Raw genomic sequence first — 27,406 nt, 5'->3', positions numbered from 1 at the left:
AACCATTTTACGCCAGATGCATCAGCCACATTTCTCTATTCTCTCTACCACGATCAACACCACATGGGTTTGGACCAAGCTGCTGGGTGAGCAGTGGGTGATAGCAAGAAAAGGTGACAGGTCAAATATTGTTATCTCAAATTTAGCTAAAAACTACCTTGAGGTTACATCAGCTCAATATCTGGGGCCGGGAATTGACGTTTCAGTTCTTATGGCAGTCACGCTTACTACGAGGTTAGATTTATTGACAGTCTTTCCATCAACTTGCACTTCTTTTTTTCACTGACCTTTACTTCATTTTCAACATATTATAACACTGATAACACAATATTTACCGAGAGCCAATGGAAATCTTAACGTTCCCCAACTCTGCTCTATGGAGTTTCAGCTTAGCCAAGTCGTCATTGTTCCTCCAATGCCGAGAAAGCCACATGCATTATCAAATGCCGGGCCGTGTCCCCACTCCACCTCTTTTCCATCTGTCAAACGGCCGCTAGCTAGTGGAAGCATTTCAGTGGCATCCATAGATCGTCGATGGACAGCACTAGTCCCCGTTGTTGCGCCCTAGGTCTCTTCGGACCCGCCAAACTCGTGAACCAACGGGCCGCCTTTGACTCCCGTTCAAGACCTCAACCCAAGGGACTTGGGTTAGGTCACTGACTCCATTGGCCCCCTCTGGCTCATCTTCTGAATGATCATCATCTGTGTCCTCATCGGTAACTTCAAGCATCATGTCGTTTCCCTCGTCAATCCCCGCTTTCTCATACAGTTCCTCCGTGTAAGCCCAATTCGGGGTATCAAACTTGCCGTGAAGAAGCACGATACCCCTTCCTTTCGACTTAATACTCCTGAATTCTTCAAGCGGGATTGGGGTGAGAAGCTGGAGAGTCTCTGATTTCGTGTCGATGCCGCGTAAAAGCACCAGCCCAATAGTCCGGGAATAGCAGGGATCTAAGGCTGCATCATCGTAGTTGGGAATGAATGGGATATTTTCTGGACTCCTTGATACCGGCAGTGGCGATGCTCCTTCGTGCGGAAAATTGGAGAATGCTTTTGGGTCCTCTATCTCGACTGCAGCCAGCACCTGCCCATTCACTGTATCAGCCAGTAATTCTGGAGAGCACTGGTAGTCATATGACAAGAGTCCCAATATGCCTCGTTTCGACGAAGAATATTGCACAAGTAAGGGCGGTCTCAAGGAGAGTGGCGAGACGTTCCACTTCAACCTCGGTGGTATATCGGGCAAGTTTGGAGTCTTTGGCGCAGCATTTTGCGAGTGGAAGTAAGACATGATCTGCATCGCTCTGAGATGAGCTGCTGTTCTTGGTGTAAACTCAGATGACTGAGATGGAAGCTCTGTAAATGCGAGTTTCGTTGCTGTACGCAAAGCGTCGACTGTCTCGGACGGGCCTGCTTCTGACATATACACAACCTCCTGGGGCTTGATTTTCTCTATCAAACTAGAGAGTAGACCCAATCCAGTTCCTTGAATCCACCCGGGGGTGTTGACAAGGAGAGGGACTTCAGCGTAGTGCTTTGAGTAGGTATCAAACAGATCTGTCGCACAAGCCAGATAGAGGTCGGGGTTTGGAGCTGGGGTGACCGAGGCCATTGAGTGACTGCGGACAACCGTAAAAGCAGAGTTTTTGAGACTAGGATGTGTGAATGGTGTGCCGAGGTTGGGTTTTGTTACACAAACGAGTGACAAAGTCCCCGGTGGTGCGTATTCTGGTTGGCCTGGATCGAGGTCGAGTACCACGACACTGCGAGCGCCCTGCTTTTGGGATCGATCCGTCAACAGGCCATTCAGGAACAACCGTGAGAAAGTAGATTTCCCAGCAGATTTAGGTCCACATATCAGTGTTGACAGTGAAGGTTTCTTTCGGCTCGTCACTACAAGTGAAGATAACTTCTTGTTCCACTCAGGTGGTGAGACCAATTCCTGGATGATGCATTTCTTAGGGGCATCTTTAGGGGTATAAATCTAAGCAAGTATAAGCACGCCATCTCACTCAAGACATGGAAACTTACAATCTCAAAGGTAGAGTCTTTTGTTGCCTTGGAAGAATTTGTCTCGGGTGGCTCATTCCATATTTTTCTGAATAGGGGTGACAGCCGACCCAACTGGCGTATGCCACGAGCATTACTATCAGGGTGAAGTTCCAATTTTGTCTTTTCCGTAGTCCGTATCACAGGAACTGCATGGCAGTGGGGAGCATGAACCCATTCAATCATTTCTGAGGGGTAGAGAGTAGCACCAGCCAGCCTCACTTCACCTTGGATAACCCGAATCCCAAAACTCCCAAAAACCAGTATACGCTAAGCAAGTTAGCCACGATGATTAGAAAATCAAGTCATAACAAAAATTTACCGCACTATTTGATAGTTTTAATTCCATGACACCTCCTGTCTTGAATCGATGGTTTTGCTCTGAGAGGCGGAATGATGTATACTCTCGGACCAGTGTCTGAGAAGCTCCGACCAACTCGGGATTAGGAGTGTTTGTACTCTCACTAGAATACTGGTGAGCAATGCTCGATTCCAAATATGACATGCACATACCTTGCTATTGCAACGCCTCTTGAACGACTGGCTGGTGATCCTGCTCCGCGTTGTAGATATTGATTCACCGCACTCTTCTTGGGAGATTTTGGAGCAGTATTTTGACTACTATTCTTCCGAAGAGCGTCAAAGCGGTTGACACTGGTGGTCGCTGACTTCTCATCGGACTCTGAACCAGTTTCCATCGTTGATGCGGGGGATGCTGCACCTTCTCGTAGTCGAGCTTGCAGGGCACTGAGAGCGCTCATTGGAGCTGTGTGATGTTAGTCCTGATATATCAAGTTTTTGGAATTGCAAAAGAACAGTCATCGCCGGAACTCAAAACTTACGCTTTTCATCAATTCTTCGTTTCTTGTTAGACGACATGTCCGATATATTCGCCGGCACCGGTCTTGGTCAAAACAGGCAATAAAAAAGATACAAATGTTTAAGGATCATATAAACATTGGGTTCAATCAGTAAACTGACACTGCATTACTTGTCACCTCCAAACTTAGTATATAAGTAGGTAGATAGAACAACCATGAGATGATCGTCGCGGGTACCTAGGTGAAAGTGAATGGATACATTTTCTTATCGATAAGGAAATATTTTGACACAAGGTAGGTACCCAGGCTACATGGTCAGTGACTTGAGATTACAATGGCTGTTAGATAAATTAAAATCGCAAATTCCAAACTTAAATGAGTTCAATGTTGCCTTCCCATAAAATTTAAAAATATCCAACCAAAATAATCTTTCGTCTTTGTTTATCATACATCATTCGCGCACTCTATACCTGCCACCAGGTTTTTACACGAAGCGGGCGCGTTGCTGTAGATATTGCCCCACTAGCGCAGCGGCGCCTCCAAAATTTCATTTTCTAGCAACCTGAACTTTACTCTGAACAACTTCCTCGCCAATTGCACCCTCACCACCAAGAATCCTTATCAAAAAACTGCCCGAGATGGCGCCCAAGGAACCTTTCAAGGTGTACTCCCTCAGCAAGCACATTGAGAACACAAAGAAGGGTTTATCAGCCGATTCGCAGACCAACCGCCGCCTTGCTGGCCGCTCTACAGTTGTCAAGAAAGAGTCGAGCGATCCAAACAAGATTTTTGCCAACAATGACGACGACGAGGGCTCGGGAAGCGATAGCGATAGCGATAGCAGCAGCGACGAGGCTACCGGTAGCTTCCTGGAGAGGCTTACCGCTGATGCAAAGTCTGCTCCTGCGAAATCTACTCCCATAAAGTCCACTCCTCAGTCTGCCCGCCGTCGCAGCAAGGATGAGGAAATCGCCGACAGCGACGACGAGCGCAAAGCTTCCAACAACAAGGCCTCTTCCAAAAAGCCTGCTCCAAAGCCTGAATCTTCCAGTGATTCAAGCAGCGAATCTGATTCTGACGACGAAAAGGCCAACACGAAGGCCAACGGTACCACTCCTGCCAAGGATGCCGACAGTAGCTCCAGCTCTTCCGAGTCAGACAGCGAAAGCGACGAGGAAGCCGAGAAGAAGACACTAGCTACTAAGACTTCCACCGGAAAGAAGGATGATTCCGAGTCATCTTCTAGCGAGAGCGAGAGTGAGGACGATGCTGAATCCAAGTCCAAGCCTGCCGTAAATGGCACTGCTGCTACCACTACATCCGACAGCGAGAGCGAAAGCAGTGACAGCGAGAGCGAAAGTGAAGAAGAGCAACCTGCCAAGCCTGTCACTAAGCCTGTCGCAAAGCCTACCACAAAACCTGCTGCGAAATCCGCAGCCACTGTATCCGACAGCTCTTCCAGCGAGGAGGATTCCGATGACGAGATGGTAGACGAAGCGATGCACATTGAGGACCGCGAAGGACAGGTCGCCATCCCCAACTTCATTGCTCCCGATTTTGTCCTCCGAAAGGGTGACGATGGCACAAACGGCAAGGATGTTGCTGAGGTCTGCAACAAGGCCAACCTCGAGGGCAAGCAGTTCTGGTACTTCACAGTTCCTTCTGACGTCCCCATCTCTGTTATTCAAAACCTCGAAATCCCCATGAACCAGTCAAATGCCAGCAACAAGCTGTTCTCTCACGGTGGCGATGATTACGGTTTCTCTTTTGAGAGTATTGCTCCCAAGAGTAACATCCAGATCATGATCCCTTCTTCTGATGCTTCCCAATACCGATCTGGTAAGTGTACCGAATCGTCGCAAATATGCAGATACTAATTTGTAACAGCCCCTAAGCAGATTGATCAAATGATGCAGATCAAGAAGATTACACCACTTGGCGCCAACAGTTCTGTCGGTCCTGCCCCTAAACCAGCCCCTCGTGCTCAGCCTGCCGGATTAAAGGCTCGCTACCAGCCTATCGGTGTCAACGAGCCCATGGGTACCATTAGTGATGGAGAGGACGTAGAGATGACCGAGGCTCCCGCTTCATCAACCAAAGAGTCCAAGAAGGAAAAGAAGCGTAAATCCAAGGAGACATCCGAGAAGAAGCAAAAGAAGATGACTCTTCCTGAGCGACCTAGCTCCCAGACCGTAGAGGAGCCAACCCCGGATACCCGCAAGAACAAGCGAAAGCTCGCGGCTTCCGAGGACGACGCTGCCGCCGCTACTGAGCAACTCCAGGCGGAGGCCAGGTCGGCAGCTAAGAAGTCCAAGAAGCAGAAAACAGACCGAGTCGGCAGCCCTGACTTGGGCTCCGAGCCCGCTTCCGTAGCCAAGAAGCAGACTCCTATTCTGCCTCCTACATTCCCTACTGTAGGAACCCCAACTTCCAAGGCCGCTGCTACACCCGCTGCATCCAGCAAGAAACCAAAGAAGGTCAAGGAGACTCCTCTCCCCCCTATTCGCCAGAGTGCTGTTCCCATTCCTTCCATTCCTCACTCGTCACCTCCCAGATCATCTCCTGCGCCTACCCCTGCATCGCAGGCCCCAAGCTCACCTATCCGAGCCAAGGAGAAGCGAACCAAAAAACCAAAGGATAGCAAGAAGACCGCATCAAGCAAGAAGGAAACCCCGGTCCCTCCCCCCGTGCCTGGTTCTTCCTCGGAATAGCGTTCCAAGGTGAAGACTCCTCGAAAGGAAAGGCGCAGGGCTAAGAACAAAGGCAAGGGTACTCCCGGTACTCCCAGGATGTGAACTGCTCGATAAACGATGTGTTACAATGATGGAAGGCGTATAACATCGTTAACCATGCATCGGGACGTACGTTGCTGGCACATGGCTATGTACACAATGTCAACCTTCGCTCTGGCGGTCATCTCAGGGTTGAACTGGCAATCAGCAATCTTTTTTTTTCTTCTAACATAGCTTTTCGATACCGCGACGAGGCAACAGTCTCTGTAATTTAGCGGCATGGCGTTGGTGGTGCATTTCGGTCGCAAAGGGATAAGAGGGAAAAGGTGTGTAGTTGAAGAGGTTATAGGAAGAAGCATGGAAAAGGAACTTTGGTGGATAATTTCCTTGAGAGGTTGACTCCAACGATCTGAGCTTACCAGAGCTTCAGGGTGGAAACCCCAGAGGAAGTAGATATCATCCAAATATAGGCAATGTGAGAGTACAAAACATTATTGATCTTCACCACATTGTGACATTGAATCCGCAACATGATATTTTTAGCAATAGGCGCTGTATTCCACACATGACGGACGGTATGGCAATATGAGTTAAATAGATATGTATATCCAGTCCCAAGACGATGTCTATCAATCTAGTGAGATGATCACGAACAAGTAAAACAAATCGCCTTCCAAGTTGCTTACCCTATAGTACATGCTCATGCATGAAGCTATCGTCACTTTGACATCGTCAATGCCACACCACATATCATATGGTGCAATTCTTGCCGTATCTGAGTTTGCCATCATTCATAATGCTAATTGTAGCTTCTAAGTCCCTGGTTGACCGATCTACCAAGCCAATCTACATTCCCATTCCACCTCATAGCTTCAAACCGCCAACTCCCCCGCGAAAGCCCCAGCGCCATCAAATTCCTCTACCACGTCTCCAAAAACTCAATCGCTCAAAAAAAGAGAGCTCCAACGAACAAGCTCTACAGCTTTGGGGGATGTCTAGCTAGTCAGGTAAGGAGGGTTCATTAGCTTCATCCAACCTTTTTGGAGAAGCACGCCCCCTGGTCCTAGCCTCGCAAGGTGATATCCGTATAGCACGATGACGTCTGCGATTCTATGATACTATCTAAAGATAGACTTAAATTAAGAACTGTTATCCGTAGTCAGGATGAAATCTGTAACAGTGCATTTGTTTCGAAAACCCCCTTAAGATACAGAAATAGATCCCACATTGAAACGTGGCCCTTGAGAGCATTATTTTGAACAATATCTACAAAACACGGCGGTTGGAAAGTGCTTGCTCATGCGTCTAAGTCGCAGCTACAGATCTGCACCATCACTCATGTCAACAAGTATGTAGTCAGTAGTTTGGGTTAGGTTAGCTCTCACCGCCAGCCTCACATGAGCATGAAGCTAGGTAGGGGTCTATGCTGAGCTCAGTTTATGCGGTAAAGATATGAAGAACAAATGTTGATCATAACTGAATACGGCGTTTTACTGTTGCTGGGAGCGGTGGAGCTAAACAATAGTCGAGGTCATTTGGAGATATTGGTCCAACGTCTAAGACATCTCGAGTTACTCTGAGATAACGTACTTGGCCAATATGTCTGACAAGAGATGTATCTAAGCTGAAAACGATCAACTTGTTACCACAACCGTAGACGTTTCACTTTCTGATCTGCCAATACGAAACCCCTATTGTTACGTTCCTATCTTGTAGTAGTTGTACAAGACGTCGTCAATGATACGATTCTAACTGCTGACAATGACGGCGACGGAAGCAAGCCAAATGTCACGCAGCAGATACCCCCACGTGTTCGGCACGAGGCGAACAGACGAGATCCCTTAAAAGTTAAAGGAAAAAAGCATGTGGTTTGGGTTAAAGTTGAGTCAAAGCCGAGCTTCAGAGGAACCGCATACGGGAAACTGGGAACATCCGGACAACGGGGATCTCATTGAGACTAACACGCGACCAGCGATACAGACTTTTATTGCATCGTCCCATGCGGTGTTCTGATAGATTCCGAGTCGCAACACCGGCCGAAAACAACCGACAGTGGATCTGCGGCCGAGATGAACCCTGTGGATTTTTTTCTCTATTTTCCTCGTCGATAGGCCGAGACCCGAACCGCCAAATATTTGAAACCGAATGAGTGATTAAAAAATATTTTTTTCTTAAAAAAAAAAGAAAGAAAAAACTTCAAAGAGAAAATCGGCCGAGTTGACAAACCAAAAGAAGAATAGTAAAGTCCGATGGGCCTGAGCTAAGAGGGACCGTTGCGGGTTCTGTAAAGATTGTAGCACCCGATGTGGGAATTTGTTGACCGACGAGATCGACGCTGAAGCTCCGAGACCGAAATTTTCGTTTAATGTTCCTTTGTCTTGCTCATGGGACAGATTGTCGACCATCGTGCTCTGTACAGCGTTGTGAACAAGGCTGCCGGCATCCTTGAGGCCAAGAGTGTTAGCCAGTATTATGGCGGCTCGCTCGGATACCGTAGCATTGACCGCCTCTGCGTTGGCTACCAAAACCAGGCTTTTATTGGTATCATGATACCTGATCCATGATGTGCCTTGGAGTCGTAGCTCACGAGGGCATGAATCTGGAGCTAAGAGAGCAGTCATCAACGCTCATCCAGTAAGATTGAGCCTGAAGGTATCTGTCATTGGGCATTAGCTTCCTGTAAGCGTGTGCTTGCATACCATGTTGGACTCTTGCATGTAGGCAGGGTGATAGGCATGTAACGGCAATTGCAGTTAATCATACAATAGGTCTAGGTCTGGACCCGTTCTCTAACAAATACAGCGCGTATGTATGTATGATGAGAGCTGATCAATATCGACAAGCATCAGGTTTATTACATGGCGTGATGTTAAACTCAAGACAGCAGCTTTTAGTGCAGTGCAGCATGTGCTTATTGTGACATGCCACACCATCTGAAATATGTCGAGAATGCCAGGCTAGAGAAATGTGAGTAGTGCGATTTCAATAGGAATCAAGAACTACCCTGTTTTCCTGTATGTTTCTGATCCATAATCAATGCCGAACGCATTGATGGATAGGGATAGTCCTGATCAGAATAGTTAATTGTTAGGTGTCCTTCGTTTGCATTGAAACTGTCGTCCAATTCTCTGGGTAACTAAAACTAGACAAACTAGCGTATCGTAAATTATTATGGATGTCTCGTGCACATGTAGGGGACCCTGGACGATCTCCTAAAGTTGGGCCAGCCCGATTCGACCTTGGCTCTTCCGTAACGGTAAGGGGGATCATTTAAATGAAGCCGTGCACAGGCGGCTCGCTCTTTGAAAACCTGTTGAAAGGAGATTGCAATGAAAGTTTCAATGTATCGATCGGTTTGTTTGCAAACTGTTAACAAGGCTGACTCGCTGCGCATGCGACGAAATAGCAGAGCTCTCCAAAGGACTGGATGAGTTTCGTACCCCTGCTACGGGAGACCCTCCCTAATCTCTTCAGACCCTGAGGGTCCTCCACCAAGCTGACTATGCTGATGTTCTCTCCAGTCTCGGGTGCTAGCACGAGGTTCCACGTTCAATTTCGTTGCATTACGGATTCGCGCCTCGCTTCACACCGGAGCGAACGCCTCGCATTAACTGACAAATATGACCCGAGCGGCCGTTTATAACTTCCGCCATGTTGGAAAACTCCGCAGACACCGACCGGCGTCCGGAGCGGGCAAGCTCCCGACTTTAAAAGTGGTCTGAACTTAGTTAACCTCTGGTAAAGGAGCGTCACCATCCCATGACGATGAGGCTTGTCGCAGATAAATGACATTATTGGTTGGCAACCTTCCAAAGTTAGAGAGGCTTCAACGGTTTGCTGTATAGACCAACAGCGAAAGACCAACCTTCCGCTGCATCCGAATAAATCTGGATGATAACAAGCGGGATTTCTCATGAGGAACAATTCGTGGGGTTGCGACCCTTGTCTTGTGCATGTGTATTCTGAGACCTGGGCGGCAGGAAGGGTTGCGCGCGCCTATGTCTGGTGGTGAAAAGGGTCTATCTGAAGCGAACCCTTGACTTGATCGTTTGGAGGACGAAGCCTCAAACCGTTACGCGGATTGTCATGGGCTTTCTCGCCAAGGCAGGGCTGAGTCGAAGACCGAAAGTAACAGAGCTTTATTAGCTACTGTACCTAGCTAGCAGGCCACGAACACATGGCTATTCCATGCTGGCAAGACATCACGCCGCTTGAACCGAGTAGTGGTGATATCAATTTGACTTCTGGAGATTCGGCAACAATTGATCTTGTGCTGACAGCATCAGAGAAGCTGTTGTGTATGGCTTGGCGCTAACATGAGATTAACTACGCCGCTGCCGTGGCTCGACAGCTAGGAGCCAGACGTGCAGTGATGATCATGAAACGTCGATGTATTTCTCACCGTGATCTTGGCTCAAGGGGTACTTTACTTGAAGCTGTCGAGCAAACAGTGGTTGTTGGAGATCAAGATTGTGGTGTGAGAAAGGCAGCTAGGGATCCATCCCACTCACACCTTCTGCGGGTTGTGGCAGCATCGGAATTGGAGAATTCTAGGAAAGGTACATCTGTCGCAAGTACTGCACGGAGAACGGCAGCTGTGAATTTTTACTCTCTTCCTTCTGTGCTTCCTTTTTCGCTTCTCTTCCTTGGGACCCGACCAAAGATGCAGTGGTCCCAGCTCTTCCTAGCGTCAAATGAAAAAGATCCTTGTTTTTTCCATTGATCTAAATGGTTCATTGTTCATCATCCATCTCGGTTTGTGGCCTGTGAAACTTTGCAGGTGGAGAGTCTTTTGTGCTATCTTCTGAAAGAGGATCATTCCTCGACGATTTGACTGATTGATTACTGACACTTCAAACATTCACTGCGTTGTTAAGCACTGTGCCGGTATAGCCGGCTGTTCAACATCAAGACTATCAATAGTAGCGTTGCAGGAGTTACGGAGGCAACAAGATACTGACTGACCTTAGCGGAAATGTCCTTTTGAGGATATCTCCGGGTCGATTCCATGTTTCAATTGCAGTCGGGATTTGATTCGATTCAATATTACCACGGGCAGCACGGATGTTGCCAACGCATGGGATGTGGGCATGAGCTGTTTGAACTGCCTCATCTTGGTCAGCCAAATTGTCGTTGGTCAAAGCATATTAGTGCATGCAAATCAACTGTCAATTGTCATGGCGGATTGAGCTGAGGATCGTCATCATCTTGTACTGCAAGCGTGGGAGCACATGACAACTCGCCTATCCCTACTCTGTACCAACTTTCTAATCACATCTTTGATTGGACTGAGACACTCTAATCGTTGAATGCAGATGGCTCCTCAAGGCTCATGCCGCTGTGCCACGACGATGACGCTGCCTAGGTAGTCTGGCAATCGAGCAAGACATCGGGCTGTAACTAAGCGACACCGTCAAGGGACCGTTTCTGATGGTGACGTTTTCTATTGAAACCAGCCACCGTCATCGACACAGACCCTGATCAAAGAAAGACAACATCTTATGAGTGGAATTGAGTGGAATTGATTCAACAAGTCAAGCGCATCATGATTTTAGTCTGCTCTTGTCTCGTCTCGTGCTGTCTTGAGCTCACGCGCCCAGTCTAGCATATTGACTTATGTCTTGCTGAGGACCAGGGTTGGCTCCATTCGTCTTCTAGGAATGGGGAAGACGGCACTGAATAATCGGATCCTCGGAGTGCTTGCAACCAGAGACTGCATGCAACTGCAACTGTAACACTGGATGCGAACGGTGATGAATCAATTGGACCTCAAACAATGTGGACTTGTTCAGAAGCGCTGTTCGCTTGCGTTGCCAAGGTACCAACCGTTAACGCTTTCGGTGGTTGCCCAGCAGCTCTGCCAAGGCTGAGAGATGTACTACGTATGAGATCTTCCTCTACATGGGCTGCCTCCTGTCCATGTTCAGTTTAAACAGCACCATGACTGTGGCGGTGCTCGATAAAACAAAGACAACTGCGATGTTCCAGGTCATCGTTCAAGCCCTTTGATCGAGGCTCAGTTCAGGATCGGGTCATGCATGTCTGCCGACCAAGTTAATTTCCCGCTCAGTAAAAAACGTCGCATACATACTTTTCGCGTTGCATACGCGGAAAGTCAGCGTCGTTAGACAGGGCGGTTCTCACGCGACTCAGCCCACCAATTAGTCTCGGCACCAGCTTTTGAAGGAAATTACGGTAATACGCCTGGATTCGGGAAGCCGTAAACCCCGTACCTCCGCGGTGTCTGTCGGACGCGCTCTGTCAGCAACTTGACTGCATCTTTGTGAATGATTGGCTTGGTAAAGACAAAAGAGCTCCGTCTGAGCGTCAGAGAAGGGCTAAACAGGCTTAGGCGCTGGCTCCAGTGCAATCTCCAGGCGACCCTGGTGTCATCCACATGGATGGATGCCCAGCGAAGCATGGAGACAAGCTGGACAAGGGCTTGAAGGGCTCCGCTGAGGCTTGTTGGCTGGTCGGTACCCAAGGCCCTTGTAGCGATGACTCCTCCCGCAGCATCCGGGCTCATTTGAGATGAGGACAAGGGAAAATCTTGCGCTGCGCTGCGGGCCCCGTCCCCCTTGGACAACCTAAGCTAATGTCAGTGTGATGGACTCCTTGGCTTAGCGCCCATAAGCCCAAGCCCGTCCTGCGCTGCGCGAGTGGTCCTGTCAAATTTGAACCTTTTAGCGGATAACGGTTGTAAACTCAACTGTAAAAGTCTTGGTTTCTAGGCACCTACCTGCTGTACACTTGGACACGCCCCTGCTGCATCAACTTTCCTGCACCTCGTCATCATACTCGATCATTCCCTCCTCCACTCCCTCCACTTCCTTCATATTACTACTCCCGTTTCCTCCTCCGTCTTCTTCTTCCCTCCCTTTTTCTCCCTACTCGATCCTCGGTTTGGTTTTGTCTTCAGATTCGCACCTTGAAAAGGCACACATCCTCCTTCCTCACGGCCTCAGGTTCTAACCTTCACACTTTATCTGTGTGGCGTCCCTGTCGCGTGTTACTTCCCTCCCTTCTCTCTCTGCGATTCGACATCCATTGCTCCAGACGACCATCCCGACGATCCCGACCTTCGTCGTATGCGATCAAGTCAAGTAATTAGGTTCACTTGGATATGAGGTAGCTTTTGGGTATTCATATTGGGTTACCGACTACGCGTTACGAATTTCTTCGACATTATCTTGCGCCACTGCAAAAAGGCAATAAACAAAACCCTTTTCAAACCAGCATCGTCCAGACAACAATTACAACATCATCATGAACGACTTCTCCGCCACCCTTTCGGGGAAGCCTAAGCTCCAGCTTCTTTGGCCCGAGCATGTCAACCTGCCATTTCTCAACACTGTTCCTCCAAGATATCGAATTGGCCGACGACGTACCAAGTCGAAATCCAGACCTGGCAATGAAGAACTCACAAGCCTCAAGACCTCTTTCAATGCCTGGGATGGTGTTCGTGACCTTCAGAAGCATCACTGGAGGACCTCAGATCTTCAGTATGCCGTAGTAGGACTTCTTGTTCTCTTTTCATTCTGGATCGCTCCTCCTGCACCTGGAGTGAAGCTTCTTGCCATTTTGGGTAGTGTCTGGGTTCTTCTCATGCCTGCCACTCGCCAATTCTTCTTGCCTTCAGTCACAATTTGGACATGGCTTTTGTATTTCTTTTGTAGTCGGTACGTTTGTAGTCTTTCATTTCAACTGTCGAATTCACTAACACGTTGCAGATTTATTCCTAATGAGTACCGACCTCACATCTGGGTTCGTGTGCTACCCGCCCTCGAGAACGTCTTGTATGGCGCCAACCTATCGAGCATTCTCTCCGCCCACCAGCATTCAGTTCTCGATATTCTAGCCTGGATTCCCTACGGCCTGTGCCACTTTGGCGCTCCCGTTGTCTGCGCCCTGCTCATGTTCGTCTTTGCTCCCCCTGGTACAACCCCAGTATGGGGACGCACCTTTGGTTGGATGAGCATTCTTGGTGTCACCATCCAGCTTCTCTTCCCCTGCGCGCCCCCTTGGTATGAGATGGAGCACGGCCTCGAACCTGCCGCGTACGGCATGCCTGGATCCCCTGCTGGACTGGCTCGCATTGACGAGATTTTCGGCATCGACCTCTACACAACAAACTTCAGCACAGCGCCTGTTCCCTTTGGCGCTTTCCCCTCGCTCCATGCTGCCAACGCCGTTCTCGAGGCTCTCTTCATGTCTCACTGCTTCCCTCAGTTCCGAACTTACTTCATCATGTACGCTGGTTGGGTTTGCTGGGCCACAATGTACCTCAGCCACCACTATGCAATTGATCTGGTTGTTGGTGGCTTGATTGCCTCTTGCTTCTTTTACGCCGCCAAGGCACGATGGCTACCACGCCGCCAAGAGGGCAAGATTACCCGCTGGGAGTACGAATACGTGGAATACGGTGACCAAACCACCATCACCGACGAGGAGTACGGCGAATACTTTGGCATGGGTCTGTTGGGACGCCCTCGTGCCGATTCTAGCGACGGCTGGACTGTTGCCAGCTCCAGCTCTAGCTGCGGTTCAAGTAGCGGAACTCTCAGCCCAACCTTGTCTGAAGAGCCACTCCCCGGCATGCTTGACGATGACCAGCTTTGGAACAGCCATGCTCCTGCTAGAGATGTTGAGTTGAGCGAAGTTGTTGTCGCGGCGAGGTAATCAACACGATTCAGTGATAACAATCTCAAGATCCAGGCGATCTCATCCCACGCCTGGTGACGAAACTCGCCCATGGGATTTTACGATTTTAATGCCCGAACCCTTTTTAATCTTCGACCTTATACTTTTTTTCTGATAACAACTTTGGCATTCATCGGCACAGCGAAATGGCGCAATGCGATGCTTTACAACGGCAGATACTGGATTCTGACGCAGGGCCGTCAGGGCCAGGCGGCAACCTTTAATAATGGGCTGAAGGGGCCAAGGATGTCCCTTTCTAATGTATACCTGCGGAAGGAGAAAACCGGACCTGAATAGAGTAATGTATACAAACAAGAGGAGGTTAATATGTGCATGGATATGCGATCACGCCATGTCATGCACCGATTCGCTCGTTGGAGAGCCTGGACGACTCGAGAGGGACAGGCTTTGCATAGCTCCCCTACTCATGATGAGGAGGAAACAATGAACGAAAGGACAAGCGGCTCGCTGCCGAAACCTGCTAGATCCTGGAGAGGAAAACCCAGGCGGCGAAAGCAGGCGAGCCGACTTTGGTGGGAAGGAAAAGAAATACCAAAGATACCATTCGCTAGATATTAGCAATTAAAGAATTGACAATTAATGTCACCACCATACTGTTTCTACTCTCATCTACTCGTGATATTCGCATCAGAACCTCAGTCTGTGAAGCTATTTTGGCCTCCAAAGCTGATCTTTGGACTCGGCAATTCTTGCAAGTCGACTTGTTCGAGAAACTTGGTAACTCCTATGGGACATGAAAATCTCAATGCCGATCTTAATCTAGGTAGTTTCTCTTCAACCTTCTCTCGTGTGTCTGAGGCCAGGGCCAAGGCGGTATGGGAAACGCCAAGCTTATACCGAGCTCCTGATAAGCTTGGCAATGAAAAGCGCCAGATCTGCAGTTACAGTTGTTAGGTCATAGCTCCATTATAGTTTATGTGCCGTGTTCTTCTACACTTCGGCAGATCAAAAGCATCGTCACAGGTGAGAGCCGTGATTCAAAGATGAGTCTTTAGGTACAAATAAGCATATACTCATGATTGGATTACGACATAAGCTGGTATCTACTCTGAAAGCATCTCAACAGAGACCCAGATAAAACAAGGTATAAGTACTAACGATCGGTAAAGTGCAACAAAAGGGGGGAAAGAAAAGTTGAAGCAAGGGAATCAAGACCGTGCTGATTCCCTGTTCCCGTAGCTAGCGGTCTGGTTCAATAACAACATATATCCAAATCGACAATGATCCGCCTTATTCTGTTACGTACTGTGATGGGTAGCATATCGTCCGTGTTTTGTATGCTGTTCACAGCGCCATGCCGGCCTTGCGTATCTTCCATCCGTGGTGATTTCATCACATTCGAACCGCTAGTCTTATAACACATATTCATACCACAATCGTTTCACATAACCACTTGCCAAACGGAATTATATAACACGGGACTCAAACTTCTGCTCTCATCCTGGTTCTACCTCTTCGCCGCTGACCCCCCGCTCCAAAGTCCTTTAGAAGTTTCGATGACTCGATTTCCGTTGTTACCGGGTTGCAACGAGGATGGGACGTTGGATGCTGAAGTGTTGCCCATTGTTACGTCGTTTTCAGTTTGTGTTCCATAACCACTGTCCTTGGGTTGGTTGTTACCAATGGAGATGGCGCTGTCTACCTTTCGGCTGGTAGGGGGCTGTTGGGCTGCGCCCCGACTGGGCTCCTTTGATCGAGCTCCATCCATAAGACCATTTTGCGCCTCGCGCAACTTGTTGATTGCGCGAACAGTATCGATTGCCGCATGCAGAGTTCGACGAGCATTGAAGTTCTTCTTGATGTTAGGTAGCAGATTCTGGCTCTCTCCCTCAGCATTGATGAAGCCAGCAACGAATGGATGCTGAAGAGCCTCATGAGCGGTAATGCGCTTCGTAGAATCGATAGTCAAGCACCGTTGAATAAAATCCTTGGCATGGCTGGAAACGCCACGCCAGTATTCGATAGGAGTAAAACTGTAGTCTGCGTTGAGGATGGCCTGCATCTCTTCAAAGTCAGAGTCGCGGTCGAAAGGGGTGTAACCGCAGAGCAAGAAGTATGTGATGACACCGAGAGCCCAGAGATCTACAGGCTTGCCGTGGCCAGTCTTCTTGAAGATCTCCGGGGCCATATAACCAGGGGTACCGCAGGTTGTAGTCAGAACGTGGAACTGTTCCTCATCCATAATTCGTGAAAGTCCAAAGTCTGCAATAAGCAAGTCTGCGTTATCCTCGGGTGTTCGGAAAAGTAGGTTCTCTGGCTTCAAGTCGCGATGGACAATACCATGGTCGTGTAGGTAAGCGACAGCTGATAAGGTCGCGCGAACCAAGTCAGCAGCATCTGATTCGAAATAGGAGCCCTTTCGACAGATTCGATCGAAAAGCTCGCCACCTAAGGCAAGATCGGTAACGAGATAGAGGTTGTTCATGGTCTCGAAGTAATCGACAAGGGTGAGGATGTTCTGGTGGCCCATGGAGACCTTTTTCAGGACAGCGATTTCGTTGCGAACCTGCCATTGCGCATTCAATGTTAGATGACAGTTATACGGCTTTGAGAGATATTGTGCATGATGCTGTTGAGCGTCATGAGGCGATGCGCACCATGTGTTCGCGACCGGCCATAAGCCGCTTATTGATGACCTTGGCAGCATAGTAGCGACCGGTATCGATATGGACGCATTCTTTGACGACGGAATAGGAGCCAGCTCCCAACGTCTTTCCGACCTTGTATCTGCAAGGCTGAACTTGAGGTTGTTGACGAGCTGCGGAATCCATTTTGAGATTGTGATATCGAAGCCGGGGAAGAAGAGGACGAGGGGGGAGGTGATAGGAGGATCGTGGTGCCCCGCAGAGCGTTGAAGTGAGATGGGAGGTGCGACTGCGACAAGAAGGGAGAATAATGCGCTTCTGAAGTAGATTAGATCCAGTCGATAGTATCAAGAGAGAGAAACAAGAATGTCGAGCGTTGGATGAGCTCAAGATAACAAAGTAGCAGTATAAATGCTGTATGGTTATGGGGCTGAATCGGACCCGAACTGAACTGAACTGGAGAAATGAAGGGTCGGGAGTTTGGGTCGGTCAGTTCGTGCGTGAGGAGGGACAGCCAAGGACTAGTCAAAAGGTGGGGTTGAGTCAGGCTCGAACCAGCTGAAATACGGATAAGATAACAATAGGAATAAGTCGTTTTTAGTTTGGACCCTTATTCGGTTTTGTTACTATTTATTCAAGTAGGAGAAAGAACTCGTTACCTAAGACTTGGCTGAGGCTTATCGTATATGTACCTAATTGACAGTCTAATCTTTAAGTGATATTCAGTGTCTTGGCTCCTGATCGATGCTCGTACACAGGTAGGGGACAAGAGTGATTGAATGATGATGACAGCATTGCTGACCTCATGGTGTAGAGACAGCCATGACGATATTTAACCCTGACAATGCATATCTTTTTGGGCATGATAAGCGCATTCAATCAGTAATAATGCATATCTCATTTCGTCTCGTCCATGGGTACTGTACTTGGAACATTGATCACGTTAGACCAGCCACAAATTTATATGCAGTCTATTTTGGATATAATTATCGACATTCGGGTGACTTTGCTATTTCTCAATGTCTATCATCATTGGACAGCAAGTGCCGGCCTTGAAGTTTGTTCTGATTATTGCGAGAGTGTCTTCACCATGTTTTCTACAAGCGACTCTATACCTATACAAATATGAAGCACAAATAAATAACACTATACTTTGTCTTCATAAATAGCGAAATTCAGTTTAATGGACCTTTACGCGATTGCTTCTTTGCGCTCGTAAACTTCTTTTGTCTCATTCTTGACTCGTGGAATTTCTTGCCGCTATTTACATGTTAGCAACAACATCTAGTGAATAACCCGATGGCTTACAACTTACATCTCTTCATGCTTCTTCCTCTTTTCCACACTCGTCTCTGCGGGGGTTGCTTCTTTATAAATGCGCACAACCTCATCAGTCAACTTCCTCCTGTTGTCTTCTGCATTTGCATCCCGAGACCGTGAGTCCTGAGCTTGGAAAGTCAAAGAGTCATTGGTTGATGTGTAGTACTTGGACTTGCGAATGTTGGGGTGTAACGATTTGGGAAGTATTGAGAGCAATTGTCCTACGGGATATGCCGTGATTGCCTTGGTCTCAGTCCTTTGCTTGTGAGTACTAGAAACCCTTGAATGTTGCATCAGATTGTACGCACTTGTTGACATGTTGTCCCCCTGGTCCACTGGAGCGAGCATATGTAGTATTGCCTTTCGGTAGTTGAGATGCATTGAACGATTCGTACCATGACCGAGCCTCATTGAGAGCATCTTTGTCCAAGTCGGCATCGAAAGCCTGGTATCTTTTGAATCTCGGCGCAAAGGGTGTGGCTGTCACTCGTGACGGCATCTTTTTCAGGGCAACAAGACTTGTAAAGGCCTGTCGTTGGAGCATGGCGGGCAGCTCACAATATCTAAGTCTTTAGATTGTTTGTATGAATGAGACAATCTTTTCCAACTTGTCCCACAGTCAGACAAAAATCATTAAAATCAATGTCTTATACTGATATCAGTAGAGGTTGGGTCCATTGAAATCTTGGCTTTAGCTTGAATGATTGCCTGTGGCTGAGATAGTGACTTAGTACCTAGTGGGTAGCAGAAAAAATGACCTCCTAAATCTTAGGGTATAAAAATAAGTAGTCCAAGAGCCATGGTCTAAGAGAGATAAAGTGTTTCACTAATTTCGTCTCTTATGCTTCCAGCAGCCAATTTTTCTTATACCCTGGGGGAGTGATCCTGAAGCAGAAACAAACCAGAAGTGCCTTTTTGACCGCCTTGCCTCTTCTGTATTAGCCTTCCGTTAGTTACGGGTTTACACTGCGCCTGATCAGCCTCAATTCGAATCCCGAAGCCCAGCCTGGACCAGCTTAACTACCTTCCTTCAATCACCTAGCTTTTCTCGTCTTGTCCTCAACTCTTCTTGATCCAACGCCGTGCCATAGTTTTGGTGTCGCGACGAGTTTCTAAAAACCCTTTCCCAACTTCTCTCACGTGCATCTACTCGCGCCCCATTCTTCTGCTGGAGAAACTCAACTCGGATTCGATAAGCCAAGCTCCGACGTCGCAAAAGCCTCTGCCGCCTGGCTCCCCTGTCGAGTAGAGTAGCTGACTGGAGGACGACCCTTCTTTGTTTCTTATCGACGTGTAAGCGTGCCAGCGTTATTGGACCTACGAGTACAACACAGCTAGTCCGGCTCACTCAATCCATCCATCGCGTTTTCAGTTATCGTCTTGCGCCAGGCCGTCGCCTGGCAGTTTTTCACTAACGAAAGGATCGAGCCCCGATTTTCAGTTGCACCATCGCCTGTGTCTCGCGTCGTTTGTGGTACCTTGCCTACTACCTGGAGGGTCACCTCATCCTATTTACCCACCAAATTCCCACCCTTCCAGCCTGAATTAAATGACAGAACCCGAGGCAGAAATCCAGGCCACTGCCAACCTCTCCCCTGTCTCCCCATCGCCTGTTCACTCAGCTGCGTCTCTGGCGGTTCCCGTGCTTCAAGAAACGGTGGACACCATTGACGCCATGGTCGCTGCCGCATCAGCCGCTGCCGACGCCGCCAACCGCTCGGTCAACAATGGCCCTAGTTATGAGCCTATCCTGGACGCCGGTGATGACAATATCGTAGATGACGACCCTTATGGCGAGGACGACGCAGATGCCGTCGCACAGCAAGTGCCGCAGCCACAGGTCGAGCAAGAGCTTTCCGACAGCAATGACGATTACGCAAAGACGTTTGATTCGCCAATTGGGCCGGAAGAGGGCGAAGAAGGAGACGTTCAACCACAAGATGTATCATCGCTACCTCGAGAATCCAACAATCTTTCGCATCCATCCCAAGTCTCCTATGCTGTTCATGACCCGTCCTACCTGGCCCAGCCAGGCCAGCCTGCAGCACCAGCTGCTTCCAATGCTTCTTCTGAAGCCCAGGCCTCCGGCGCTGCGACTGCCACCACTCCCCAGCTTTCCAATCTGCCGTCTCCAACTACAGCCAAACTGAGTGGCGGCAGCACTACCAGCCCTGCCAATGCTTCGACTGATATTCAACGGCTGGTCGCTGATCTCATTGCGCCAGCCGACTCCAACCGTACTACAGAATCGTCTGCCCCATCTGCTACCGGTGAACAGTCTTCAAATTTCCCGCCCTCAGCATCCCTTCCACCGAGGCCTCCGCTGTCTCAAGCAGCGCCTCAGACGTATGCCTCTCAGCACCATCCAGGAGGGATCAATGCTAGCATTCCCCCTAGTCTTGCCGCGCCACCGACGCCTGGGCAGCCGTCCACTTATGTTTCTGCTGGCGCGCCTGTTGCAGTTCCTGATGCTTTGGGTGAATACTCAGTCCCTCTTGGCTCTGGTCTCCAGGCGCCTGTGGCTATCACTTCCATGAATGCTCCTCCATACCCACCTCAACCTATCCCTTACAATGCCGACCAAGTGCAAGATGCCGAATATCAGCGCCAGTGGGATCAATTTTTGGCCGATGAGCGTCAGTACATGTCGGAGGCCAAGTGGGACCGTTTTCCTGAAGGGTCACGCATCTTTATTGGTACACGATCCGCCTCTGGCGCATCCAAAAACGGCGCTCACATATTCTCTGCAGGCAACCTTTCCAGCGATAAGGTGTCAAAGCGTGATGTTTTTGATCTGTTCCATCGGTTCGGGAGGCTTGCTCAAATTTCGCTGAAATCGGCCTATGGGTTCGTACAGTATCACTCTATAGATGAGGGACAGCGGGCCATGGACAATCTTCAAGGTATTGAGATCAAGGGACGCAGAATTCGTGAGTCGGATCTTTTCGAACATTCTTGTACTGTGCTTCTAACCCATTCATAGATCTTGAAGTCTCGCGCGTTCAGGACAAATCGAAAAAGGAAAGGGCTCGCAGCCCAGACAAAAACAAGAGCCGTGACAATGGGCGCCGAAACGACAGGCATGGTAACCAAACTCGTGATGACTACCGATCTAGTCGTGGCCATTCTCCTCATCGCAATGATCACGGAAGGGATGAGTCGTACAGTCGTGATCGGGGCTACTATGACGGCAGCCGCGGCCGTGGGCGATCGCGTTCCCCCGGGTATGGTCGCAACGACAATGACAACTACCGTCGAAGGAGTCCAAGCCCGTATGGAAGATCTCGACATGGAAGTGAGCCTGAGCTACCAGGAAGGAGATATGGTGCCGATGTCCCTGATGTTCAGATCATCCTCCAGCAAGAAATCAATCGTGAATTTGTCGGCTGGGTGCAACAAATTTTCACTTCCAAGGGCTTGCGGAGCGAGGTTATGTTCCTATCCAGCAAGCTTCCCAAAGATGCGGTTGTTCAGCAGCAGGCAGCGGAAGGTGTTCACGCCGTTGTCGACATCGACCTTCGAGCACAGAGCCTGGCCAAGATTCCTGTCCAGGCTTTTGATCGCTCTGCCGGCTCCAACAATATTCGCTTCAACCAATACGCGGATCTGGATCCTGTCACCGCAGCCGAAGTCATTCTTCGAGCAAAGGCATCAGGAGGTCCCCCCAGCTACGGTCAACAGTATGGTGCCAGTGGTTACGGCGCTGCTCCTTATGGTGGTCAGCCCGCTTATCAACCACCTGTGGCGAGTTTTGTCGCTCCTCCTCTGTCAGGACAATACGGGCAACCTCCGCCTGCTCCAGTCAACGTCGCTAACATCGCGAATCTGATGGGCCAGCTTGACCCCGCATCGTTGCAACAATTGCTTGCACAGGTTCAAGGCGGTGCTCAAAACCCTCCGCTCCCCCAAACCAACCCGATGGCGCCGGCCGCTGGGGTACCCCATGCTGATATTCAGGCATTGCTTGGAAACCTGGGAGCAAATCCTGCAGGCCAACAACCTCAACCTCCGCCCCCTCAAGGCGCCTACGGGCCTCCCTATGGGGTGCAGCTTCCGCCCAACGGGGACTCGGCAGTTCAAGTCCAGAACATCATGTCACATTTGGCTAGGTACCGACAGTGAGCCTACATGACAAGCCATGAGTCAACCAATGCCACGATGTTGCAGTTGACAAGTCCTCATTCTCCTTATGATACGACCTAGGGGCAGTTCTTTTTAGACGTTGAATGTTCTTGATATTTGTTTTGTCTTTTTGTGCATTAGAATTCACAATATACCTATCTGGGGTTAGATGAACGGGGTGTGATGCATTTTCAGGTACAGGTTGGGATGGAAGATGTGTGAGGCGTTGCTCGACGAGAGCTGCGAGGGAGACACCATGGATCTGGAAGATGTGGAGGGCACCATGCGAAAGCATAGATTTTTATAGTATAGTCTATGATTACGCCGGTGTTGTATTGGCTTGTGCGATACATAGAATCGATTGTGGATGAGGTATTACTGTTTTAACTCGAGATACCCGGTCTTGTTTTTAGATACCTTTCATAGCGCCCCCGTTGGTTAAGGGCTTTATTTTTCATGTTTCTTGTTGGCCATGTGCAGAAAAAATGACCCAAGTCTAAGGTTACAAAAATAAGTAGTCTAAGAGCCATAGTTTAGGGAGCATAATGTGGCATACTAATTTCGTCTCTTATGCTTCCAGCGGCCAATTTTTCTGATACCCTGACGGCTGCTTCTAGGTTCTCGAGCCGAGTTGTCTCTTGGATCGCGATATGAGGACTGAACTTGAAACATTTATATTTCCCCTCTTGCTGACTGTCATCCGTATATATATATGCAGCAATACTAAAGAAGAGTAAATCTAACACTAGTAGGATCGCCATCTTATTAGTCTACCACCCAAAGCTTTCATTATGCCACCAAACATTACGTCCCTTCATCACCCAAGGTGTGACGCTCTTGCGCAGTTCTCTGACCATCTCAGTAGGACCGCAAACAAGAATAGCAACGTTTTCTTGCTGCGATTTCCGGAAAGTGTCATCGACGATCTTTTGCAAGTCTGGTCTTTTGTTGTTTCGTACAGCTGGGCGAGCTGTTTGTTGCGCCATATTGTTCATCTCAACCCCAGCAGCGTTATCACTGTCGTCGGCAACGCCCATGTCACCTGTAAGGAATAATTGCACTTGTTCATCGTCGAGAATAGATTTTCCGGTAGGTGTTGATGAAGCCCATGTAGCATCGCCGGCACTGCGGATGGCCCAGATAAGCTGAACATGAGCAATGGAGTTTTCTGCGTTGATGGCGTGGTAAAGTGGGATAGCGAAACTCGCTCCTACACCTCCAGCCACTATGAGCACACGGTTGATGCCTGATGTGATGAGGTCGTTGAACGTCTTTCCTATAGTACCGTAAGGACCTTCAATGTTAAGCTCGACCTTTTCAGCTGACGCTCCGTCATTGGTGGTGGAAGAGAGATGATGCAGGCGGTTTGTCATGGGGCCAGTTCTCGTACGTGCGACAAAGGTCAGTTCACCCGCCTCTTGGTTGGTAGATGCTACTGTAAAGGGGTTATACAGAAACTCAAAGACGAGATATGGTGTAGAGAACTGGCCAGTGCCGGGACGAGAGGCCGGGGGAACATTAAGATAAATGTGTGATCCTGGACGGGCGGCGTATTTTGCAATCTTGTGAGAGGGCATAATGGCAGTTACTTTGACGAGGCTGGTACCGGGTATCGCTTCGACGACAGCGGGTGCTGTGATGGTGATCATCTTTCGCACAGCAAGGTCCAGGACGAAGACGCCGATGGCTTCGCCTATGTAGAACCGCGACGATGTCGCATGGTAGTAGATCAAAGGCGGGATGGCGAAAGCTCCGAGAAGATGGACGATGAAGAATATGCGATATGACTGTTGACGAACACGAACCATAGCTGTGCCGTTGAGGGCATGCATAACGATGAAGCCCGCAACTCCTGCAAAGACAATAGGAGCAAAGAAGCGCTTGAACCATATTCCTGACTCTATGAAGAATATGTTGTAAAGAATAGCGTGAAGGGTTAGGAGAAAGTAGATGATGCGACCCAGTACGCGATGGTACCGGTTGATATGCTCGTGAGATGAGCGGAGGACAAAAGCGAATGGGTTGATGGCCTTGAGAGCAAGGAGATACTGAATAGGCATCTGAGATGTTGCAACAATTCCCAGCCGCTTCGTGAGATGAAGATAGTCTAAATTGTCAGTGGTGTTTCTCTCAGTAATTTGCTTATCGTACCTTTTCCTGTCCCATGAATACTCAACACCAACAACCAGATAGTCCACGCAATACCCAAAACCCACTCATCACGCTGACCCCAGTGACTACCTAGAAACCAAACGTCTTCACCGAGCCACCACTTGATCATTGGACCTTTTCCCATAACTCTGGTGATCCATCTCTGTTGGGTCGCCTTGATGGTGGGTGAGCCGGGAACTTGCTGATATCCACTACTACGGCTCCGTCGTACGCGGTTGACGAGGCGGAGCAAAACGAACAAAAGTGCCGGAGCGAATGCAGAAAGATGAGCTATGTAGGCGTAGTGCTCGAGACTCAGGCGGCGTTGGTGTTTTTCCTCATCGGTTAGAGTGAGGAACTCCCATGGCCAGCCCATATTGACTTGCGCCGCGTGAACAGTTGATAAAGCCACCAATTCGGATTACAATGAGATGAAAAGGCGATAAACCAGCTAAATGAAGAGGATTATATTGCAGTTGCGACGAACGAATGAAACGCGCTCAAAAAGACACGACTTGTAAGTCACAACTCAACTCAGCTTTCATATTCAGGGAGGACAGCAAACTAATTGCGGTAAGGTTATTGGTCAGCATCGCTGGGCAGGCATCTTACCCTGTACCATTAGTGAATTCGACATCAATCAAGATAACACCCATGATACTTTGAACAGGTTTAAAACATAGTTCATACTGGTATTGGCAGTTCAAACACTAATGGTATCTTTGTTTTGGTATTTGTATCTAACTAGCCCGGCCTCAACATATATCATGAACATATACGATATTCCAACCCCATCCCATTACACACAGAATGAGATGGTAACAGACTACAAAGAAAACCCGAGAAAAGCCTCATAACACCAGAGCTCCGCTAGAGTGCCTATATCACCCATCAATGCCGCTGTCTATTAAGCGCCGCTAGCAATACTGCGCTTCTGGTCAGCCTATTGTTCTCTCCAACAGACCTGACCTGAATCAAACCGTACATCATATAGTAACCATGCAATCCTTCCACGAACTGCACATTTGCTACTCTGGTATGGAAATAGAAACTCAGCTCTTCGCGTCGTCATGATCAGGCTCGAATTTGGTCTCGCCAAGTAGGGGGCCAGGCTGCGACGTCATAGCAGTCTGTGTAGCAGGCTGAGGCTGGCTCTGCACTGTTGGGCCAGTCGGTCGGCTAGGAGGTTGGGAAGGCTTTTGCGCAGTCTGGTTGCTTGTCGCAGCATGTAGCCTCTGGTCCAACGCCCTGAGCGCAATAGCTCTCCTTCTCTCAGCCTCGGCGCGAGCACCTCCAGGAGCATTACGTTGAATTCGGGCATCGTTTCGAGAAGCGTCGGCCTGCGCAAACGGTGTGCATAGTCGCATAGCCACCAATACCAGGAAGATCTGATCAGCGACAGCAGCAACGAATGGCTTCACGGGACCGGGGAAGAACTCGGCGAATGCGAAGGTCTCGCTCGCATCACCTCGGAGGGATGCATCTTGGGAAGAGTCAAGGTCTGGGAACACGGTCTTGTAGAATCGGAGGTAGGTCCAGCTGGTAAGGAATCCAAAGATGGCGAGCCATAGGGCGGCCCTGTTGAGGATAGGGGTCAGAGACAAAAGGAAGACGATGCCAATGTAAAGAACCGGGAATCGAGGGACTCGGAGAGATACGACGCCGCGGAAGAGCGTCACAGTGTGTGCTGGGACAAGTTGGCTGAAAGCGACAAGGAAAGCGATTTGCACGGGAATGGTTCCTGCAATAACGGTCAAGCTACATATCCATGTTAGTCTCTCTCACAAACATTTTTCCAAAAAGGTTGTACGTACGTCCAGTTCTCGTTGCGCGAAAGAGTAAAGCCGAGCACCATAACGCAGAGTGTCAGGAAGTTTGGAACCAACGAGACGACAGCAAGGAACTTTGCCAGCTCAGCCGACGACCAGGCTCTCTCGAGATATCTTCCTCCATGGAACAGCGTCACAGCCGCGATACCGAGCGTAAACACATTGCTCTCAACAAACGTCGAGGTTATAAACGTCCAGGGATAGATGATGGACAGCTGCGGGACCAGCGTCAAGTAGGGAATGACGATGTTGGCGTCGGCAGTCCATTGGCGATACCGGATCGCAGCGCTGAGGATGGACTGGCCGAGAAGCGCAATGAGGAGGATACGTGTAACAGGCGGAATATTTATTCGCGGCGGCATCGTGACGTTGTTTAGGTATTTAGGTTTCAGGGTCCAACCCAAGATATCGGTTCTTATTCCAACTTCGTTGAGGTTGTCCGAGCGAGGTTTAGAAGCGCCGGGTCTTTTTTTGGCGCGGGATAATGGACAAGTTGACTCGTAATTCGTTAAATTCCTGATAAATGCGGTGAGCCTCTTTCTTAGCGGCAGATATTGTCGTATTCGCAAGCCTTTGTTGTTGGCGTAGGCTCTTAAAATCTGTCCTTCTCTTTATTTCCCTTTGAAACCCTTAGATTGGATTAAGCTGTCCTCAGTCCGTCACTCTCTCTGCCAGCCTCATCACAGTACGTTCAGCCTCTTGTGGCGCACGACTCAGCGGGTAGCCTAAGGCCGCCACATGTAGGAACATGCCAGGTGGAGGGTAACAGAAAAGGTAGTCTCTCAGGAAACAAAAATAAGTAACCCAAAAGCCTACTTTAAACTACTAAAGATGGCTAACTAATTTCGTCACTGATAGCTTCTAGAGGGCAGCTTTATCTGAGGCGCGCCAGCCAGTACGAAGGGTGAGTCTGGACCCCTGCTCAACAGGCGCCTGATCATTCAATTTTGATGAGACCTCCCCTCATCTACAGTGCATGCTTGGACTTATTTCAGGGGTTTCGTAGTCTGGCAGGACAGATGATCCGGGCCATAGGGACTCTTTATTGATATAACGATTCACACTGGCAATTTTGA

At 49.0% G+C, this 27,406-nt stretch overlaps 10 protein-coding genes across 10 annotated transcripts; 4 read left to right on the top strand and 6 right to left on the bottom strand.

Annotated features, from left to right (window-relative positions):
• Positions 1-544: 544 nt before the first annotated feature.
• On the bottom strand, positions 545-2,928 carry GRC3 (Polynucleotide 5'-hydroxyl-kinase grc3; the record flags this gene model as incomplete). The annotated part of the gene is made up of 5 exons (XM_044844970.1): positions 545-1,984; positions 2,032-2,319; positions 2,372-2,513; positions 2,563-2,815; positions 2,892-2,928. The coding sequence occupies 5 exons, from the start codon at positions 2,926-2,928 to the stop codon at positions 545-547; spliced, it is 2,160 nt and encodes a 719-aa protein (XP_044710886.1).
• A 580-nt stretch (positions 2,929-3,508) lies between these two features.
• Positions 3,509-5,581, top strand: FPOAC1_000353 (uncharacterized protein; the record flags this gene model as incomplete). The annotated part of the gene is made up of 2 exons (XM_044844969.1): positions 3,509-4,709; positions 4,758-5,581. The coding sequence occupies 2 exons, from the start codon at positions 3,509-3,511 to the stop codon at positions 5,579-5,581; spliced, it is 2,025 nt and encodes a 674-aa protein (XP_044710885.1).
• A 2,405-nt stretch (positions 5,582-7,986) lies between these two features.
• FPOAC1_000352 (uncharacterized protein) lies at positions 7,987-8,252 on the top strand (the record flags this gene model as incomplete). Its single annotated transcript, XM_044844968.1, has 2 exons — positions 7,987-8,143; positions 8,248-8,252. The coding sequence occupies 2 exons, from the start codon at positions 7,987-7,989 to the stop codon at positions 8,250-8,252; spliced, it is 162 nt and encodes a 53-aa protein (XP_044710884.1).
• Positions 8,253-11,792: 3,540 nt separating this feature from the next.
• Positions 11,793-12,128, bottom strand: FPOAC1_000351 (uncharacterized protein; the record flags this gene model as incomplete). Its single annotated transcript, XM_044844967.1, has 1 exon — positions 11,793-12,128. The coding sequence occupies one exon, from the start codon at positions 12,126-12,128 to the stop codon at positions 11,793-11,795; it is 336 nt and encodes a 111-aa protein (XP_044710883.1).
• Positions 12,129-12,868: 740 nt separating this feature from the next.
• Positions 12,869-14,281, top strand: FPOAC1_000350 (uncharacterized protein; the record flags this gene model as incomplete). Its single annotated transcript, XM_044844966.1, has 2 exons — positions 12,869-13,281; positions 13,333-14,281. The coding sequence occupies 2 exons, from the start codon at positions 12,869-12,871 to the stop codon at positions 14,279-14,281; spliced, it is 1,362 nt and encodes a 453-aa protein (XP_044710882.1).
• Positions 14,282-15,770: 1,489 nt separating this feature from the next.
• Positions 15,771-17,094, bottom strand: FPOAC1_000349 (uncharacterized protein; the record flags this gene model as incomplete). Its single annotated transcript, XM_044844965.1, has 2 exons — positions 15,771-16,829; positions 16,921-17,094. 2 exons carry the CDS (start codon positions 17,092-17,094, stop codon positions 15,771-15,773), a joined length of 1,233 nt encoding a protein of 410 aa, XP_044710881.1.
• Positions 17,095-18,083: 989 nt separating this feature from the next.
• FPOAC1_000348 (uncharacterized protein) lies at positions 18,084-18,772 on the bottom strand (the record flags this gene model as incomplete). The annotated part of the gene is made up of 3 exons (XM_044844964.1): positions 18,084-18,168; positions 18,224-18,484; positions 18,537-18,772. 3 exons carry the CDS (start codon positions 18,770-18,772, stop codon positions 18,084-18,086), a joined length of 582 nt encoding a protein of 193 aa, XP_044710880.1.
• A 1,005-nt stretch (positions 18,773-19,777) lies between these two features.
• FPOAC1_000347 (uncharacterized protein) lies at positions 19,778-22,350 on the top strand (the record flags this gene model as incomplete). Its single annotated transcript, XM_044844963.1, has 2 exons — positions 19,778-21,158; positions 21,212-22,350. 2 exons carry the CDS (start codon positions 19,778-19,780, stop codon positions 22,348-22,350), a joined length of 2,520 nt encoding a protein of 839 aa, XP_044710879.1.
• Positions 22,351-23,120: 770 nt separating this feature from the next.
• On the bottom strand, positions 23,121-24,877 carry FPOAC1_000346 (uncharacterized protein; the record flags this gene model as incomplete). The annotated part of the gene is made up of 2 exons (XM_044844962.1): positions 23,121-24,457; positions 24,502-24,877. The coding sequence occupies 2 exons, from the start codon at positions 24,875-24,877 to the stop codon at positions 23,121-23,123; spliced, it is 1,713 nt and encodes a 570-aa protein (XP_044710878.1).
• A 676-nt stretch (positions 24,878-25,553) lies between these two features.
• On the bottom strand, positions 25,554-26,692 carry FPOAC1_000345 (uncharacterized protein; the record flags this gene model as incomplete). The annotated part of the gene is made up of 2 exons (XM_044844961.1): positions 25,554-26,259; positions 26,316-26,692. 2 exons carry the CDS (start codon positions 26,690-26,692, stop codon positions 25,554-25,556), a joined length of 1,083 nt encoding a protein of 360 aa, XP_044710877.1.
• Positions 26,693-27,406: the final 714 nt, after the last annotated feature.

This window comes from Fusarium poae, chromosome 1, assembly GCF_019609905.1.
Source record: "Fusarium poae strain DAOMC 252244 chromosome 1, whole genome shotgun sequence".
Classification (NCBI taxonomy): domain Eukaryota; kingdom Fungi; phylum Ascomycota; class Sordariomycetes; order Hypocreales; family Nectriaceae; genus Fusarium; species Fusarium poae.
This window is presented reverse-complemented; position numbering and strand designations above follow the sequence as displayed.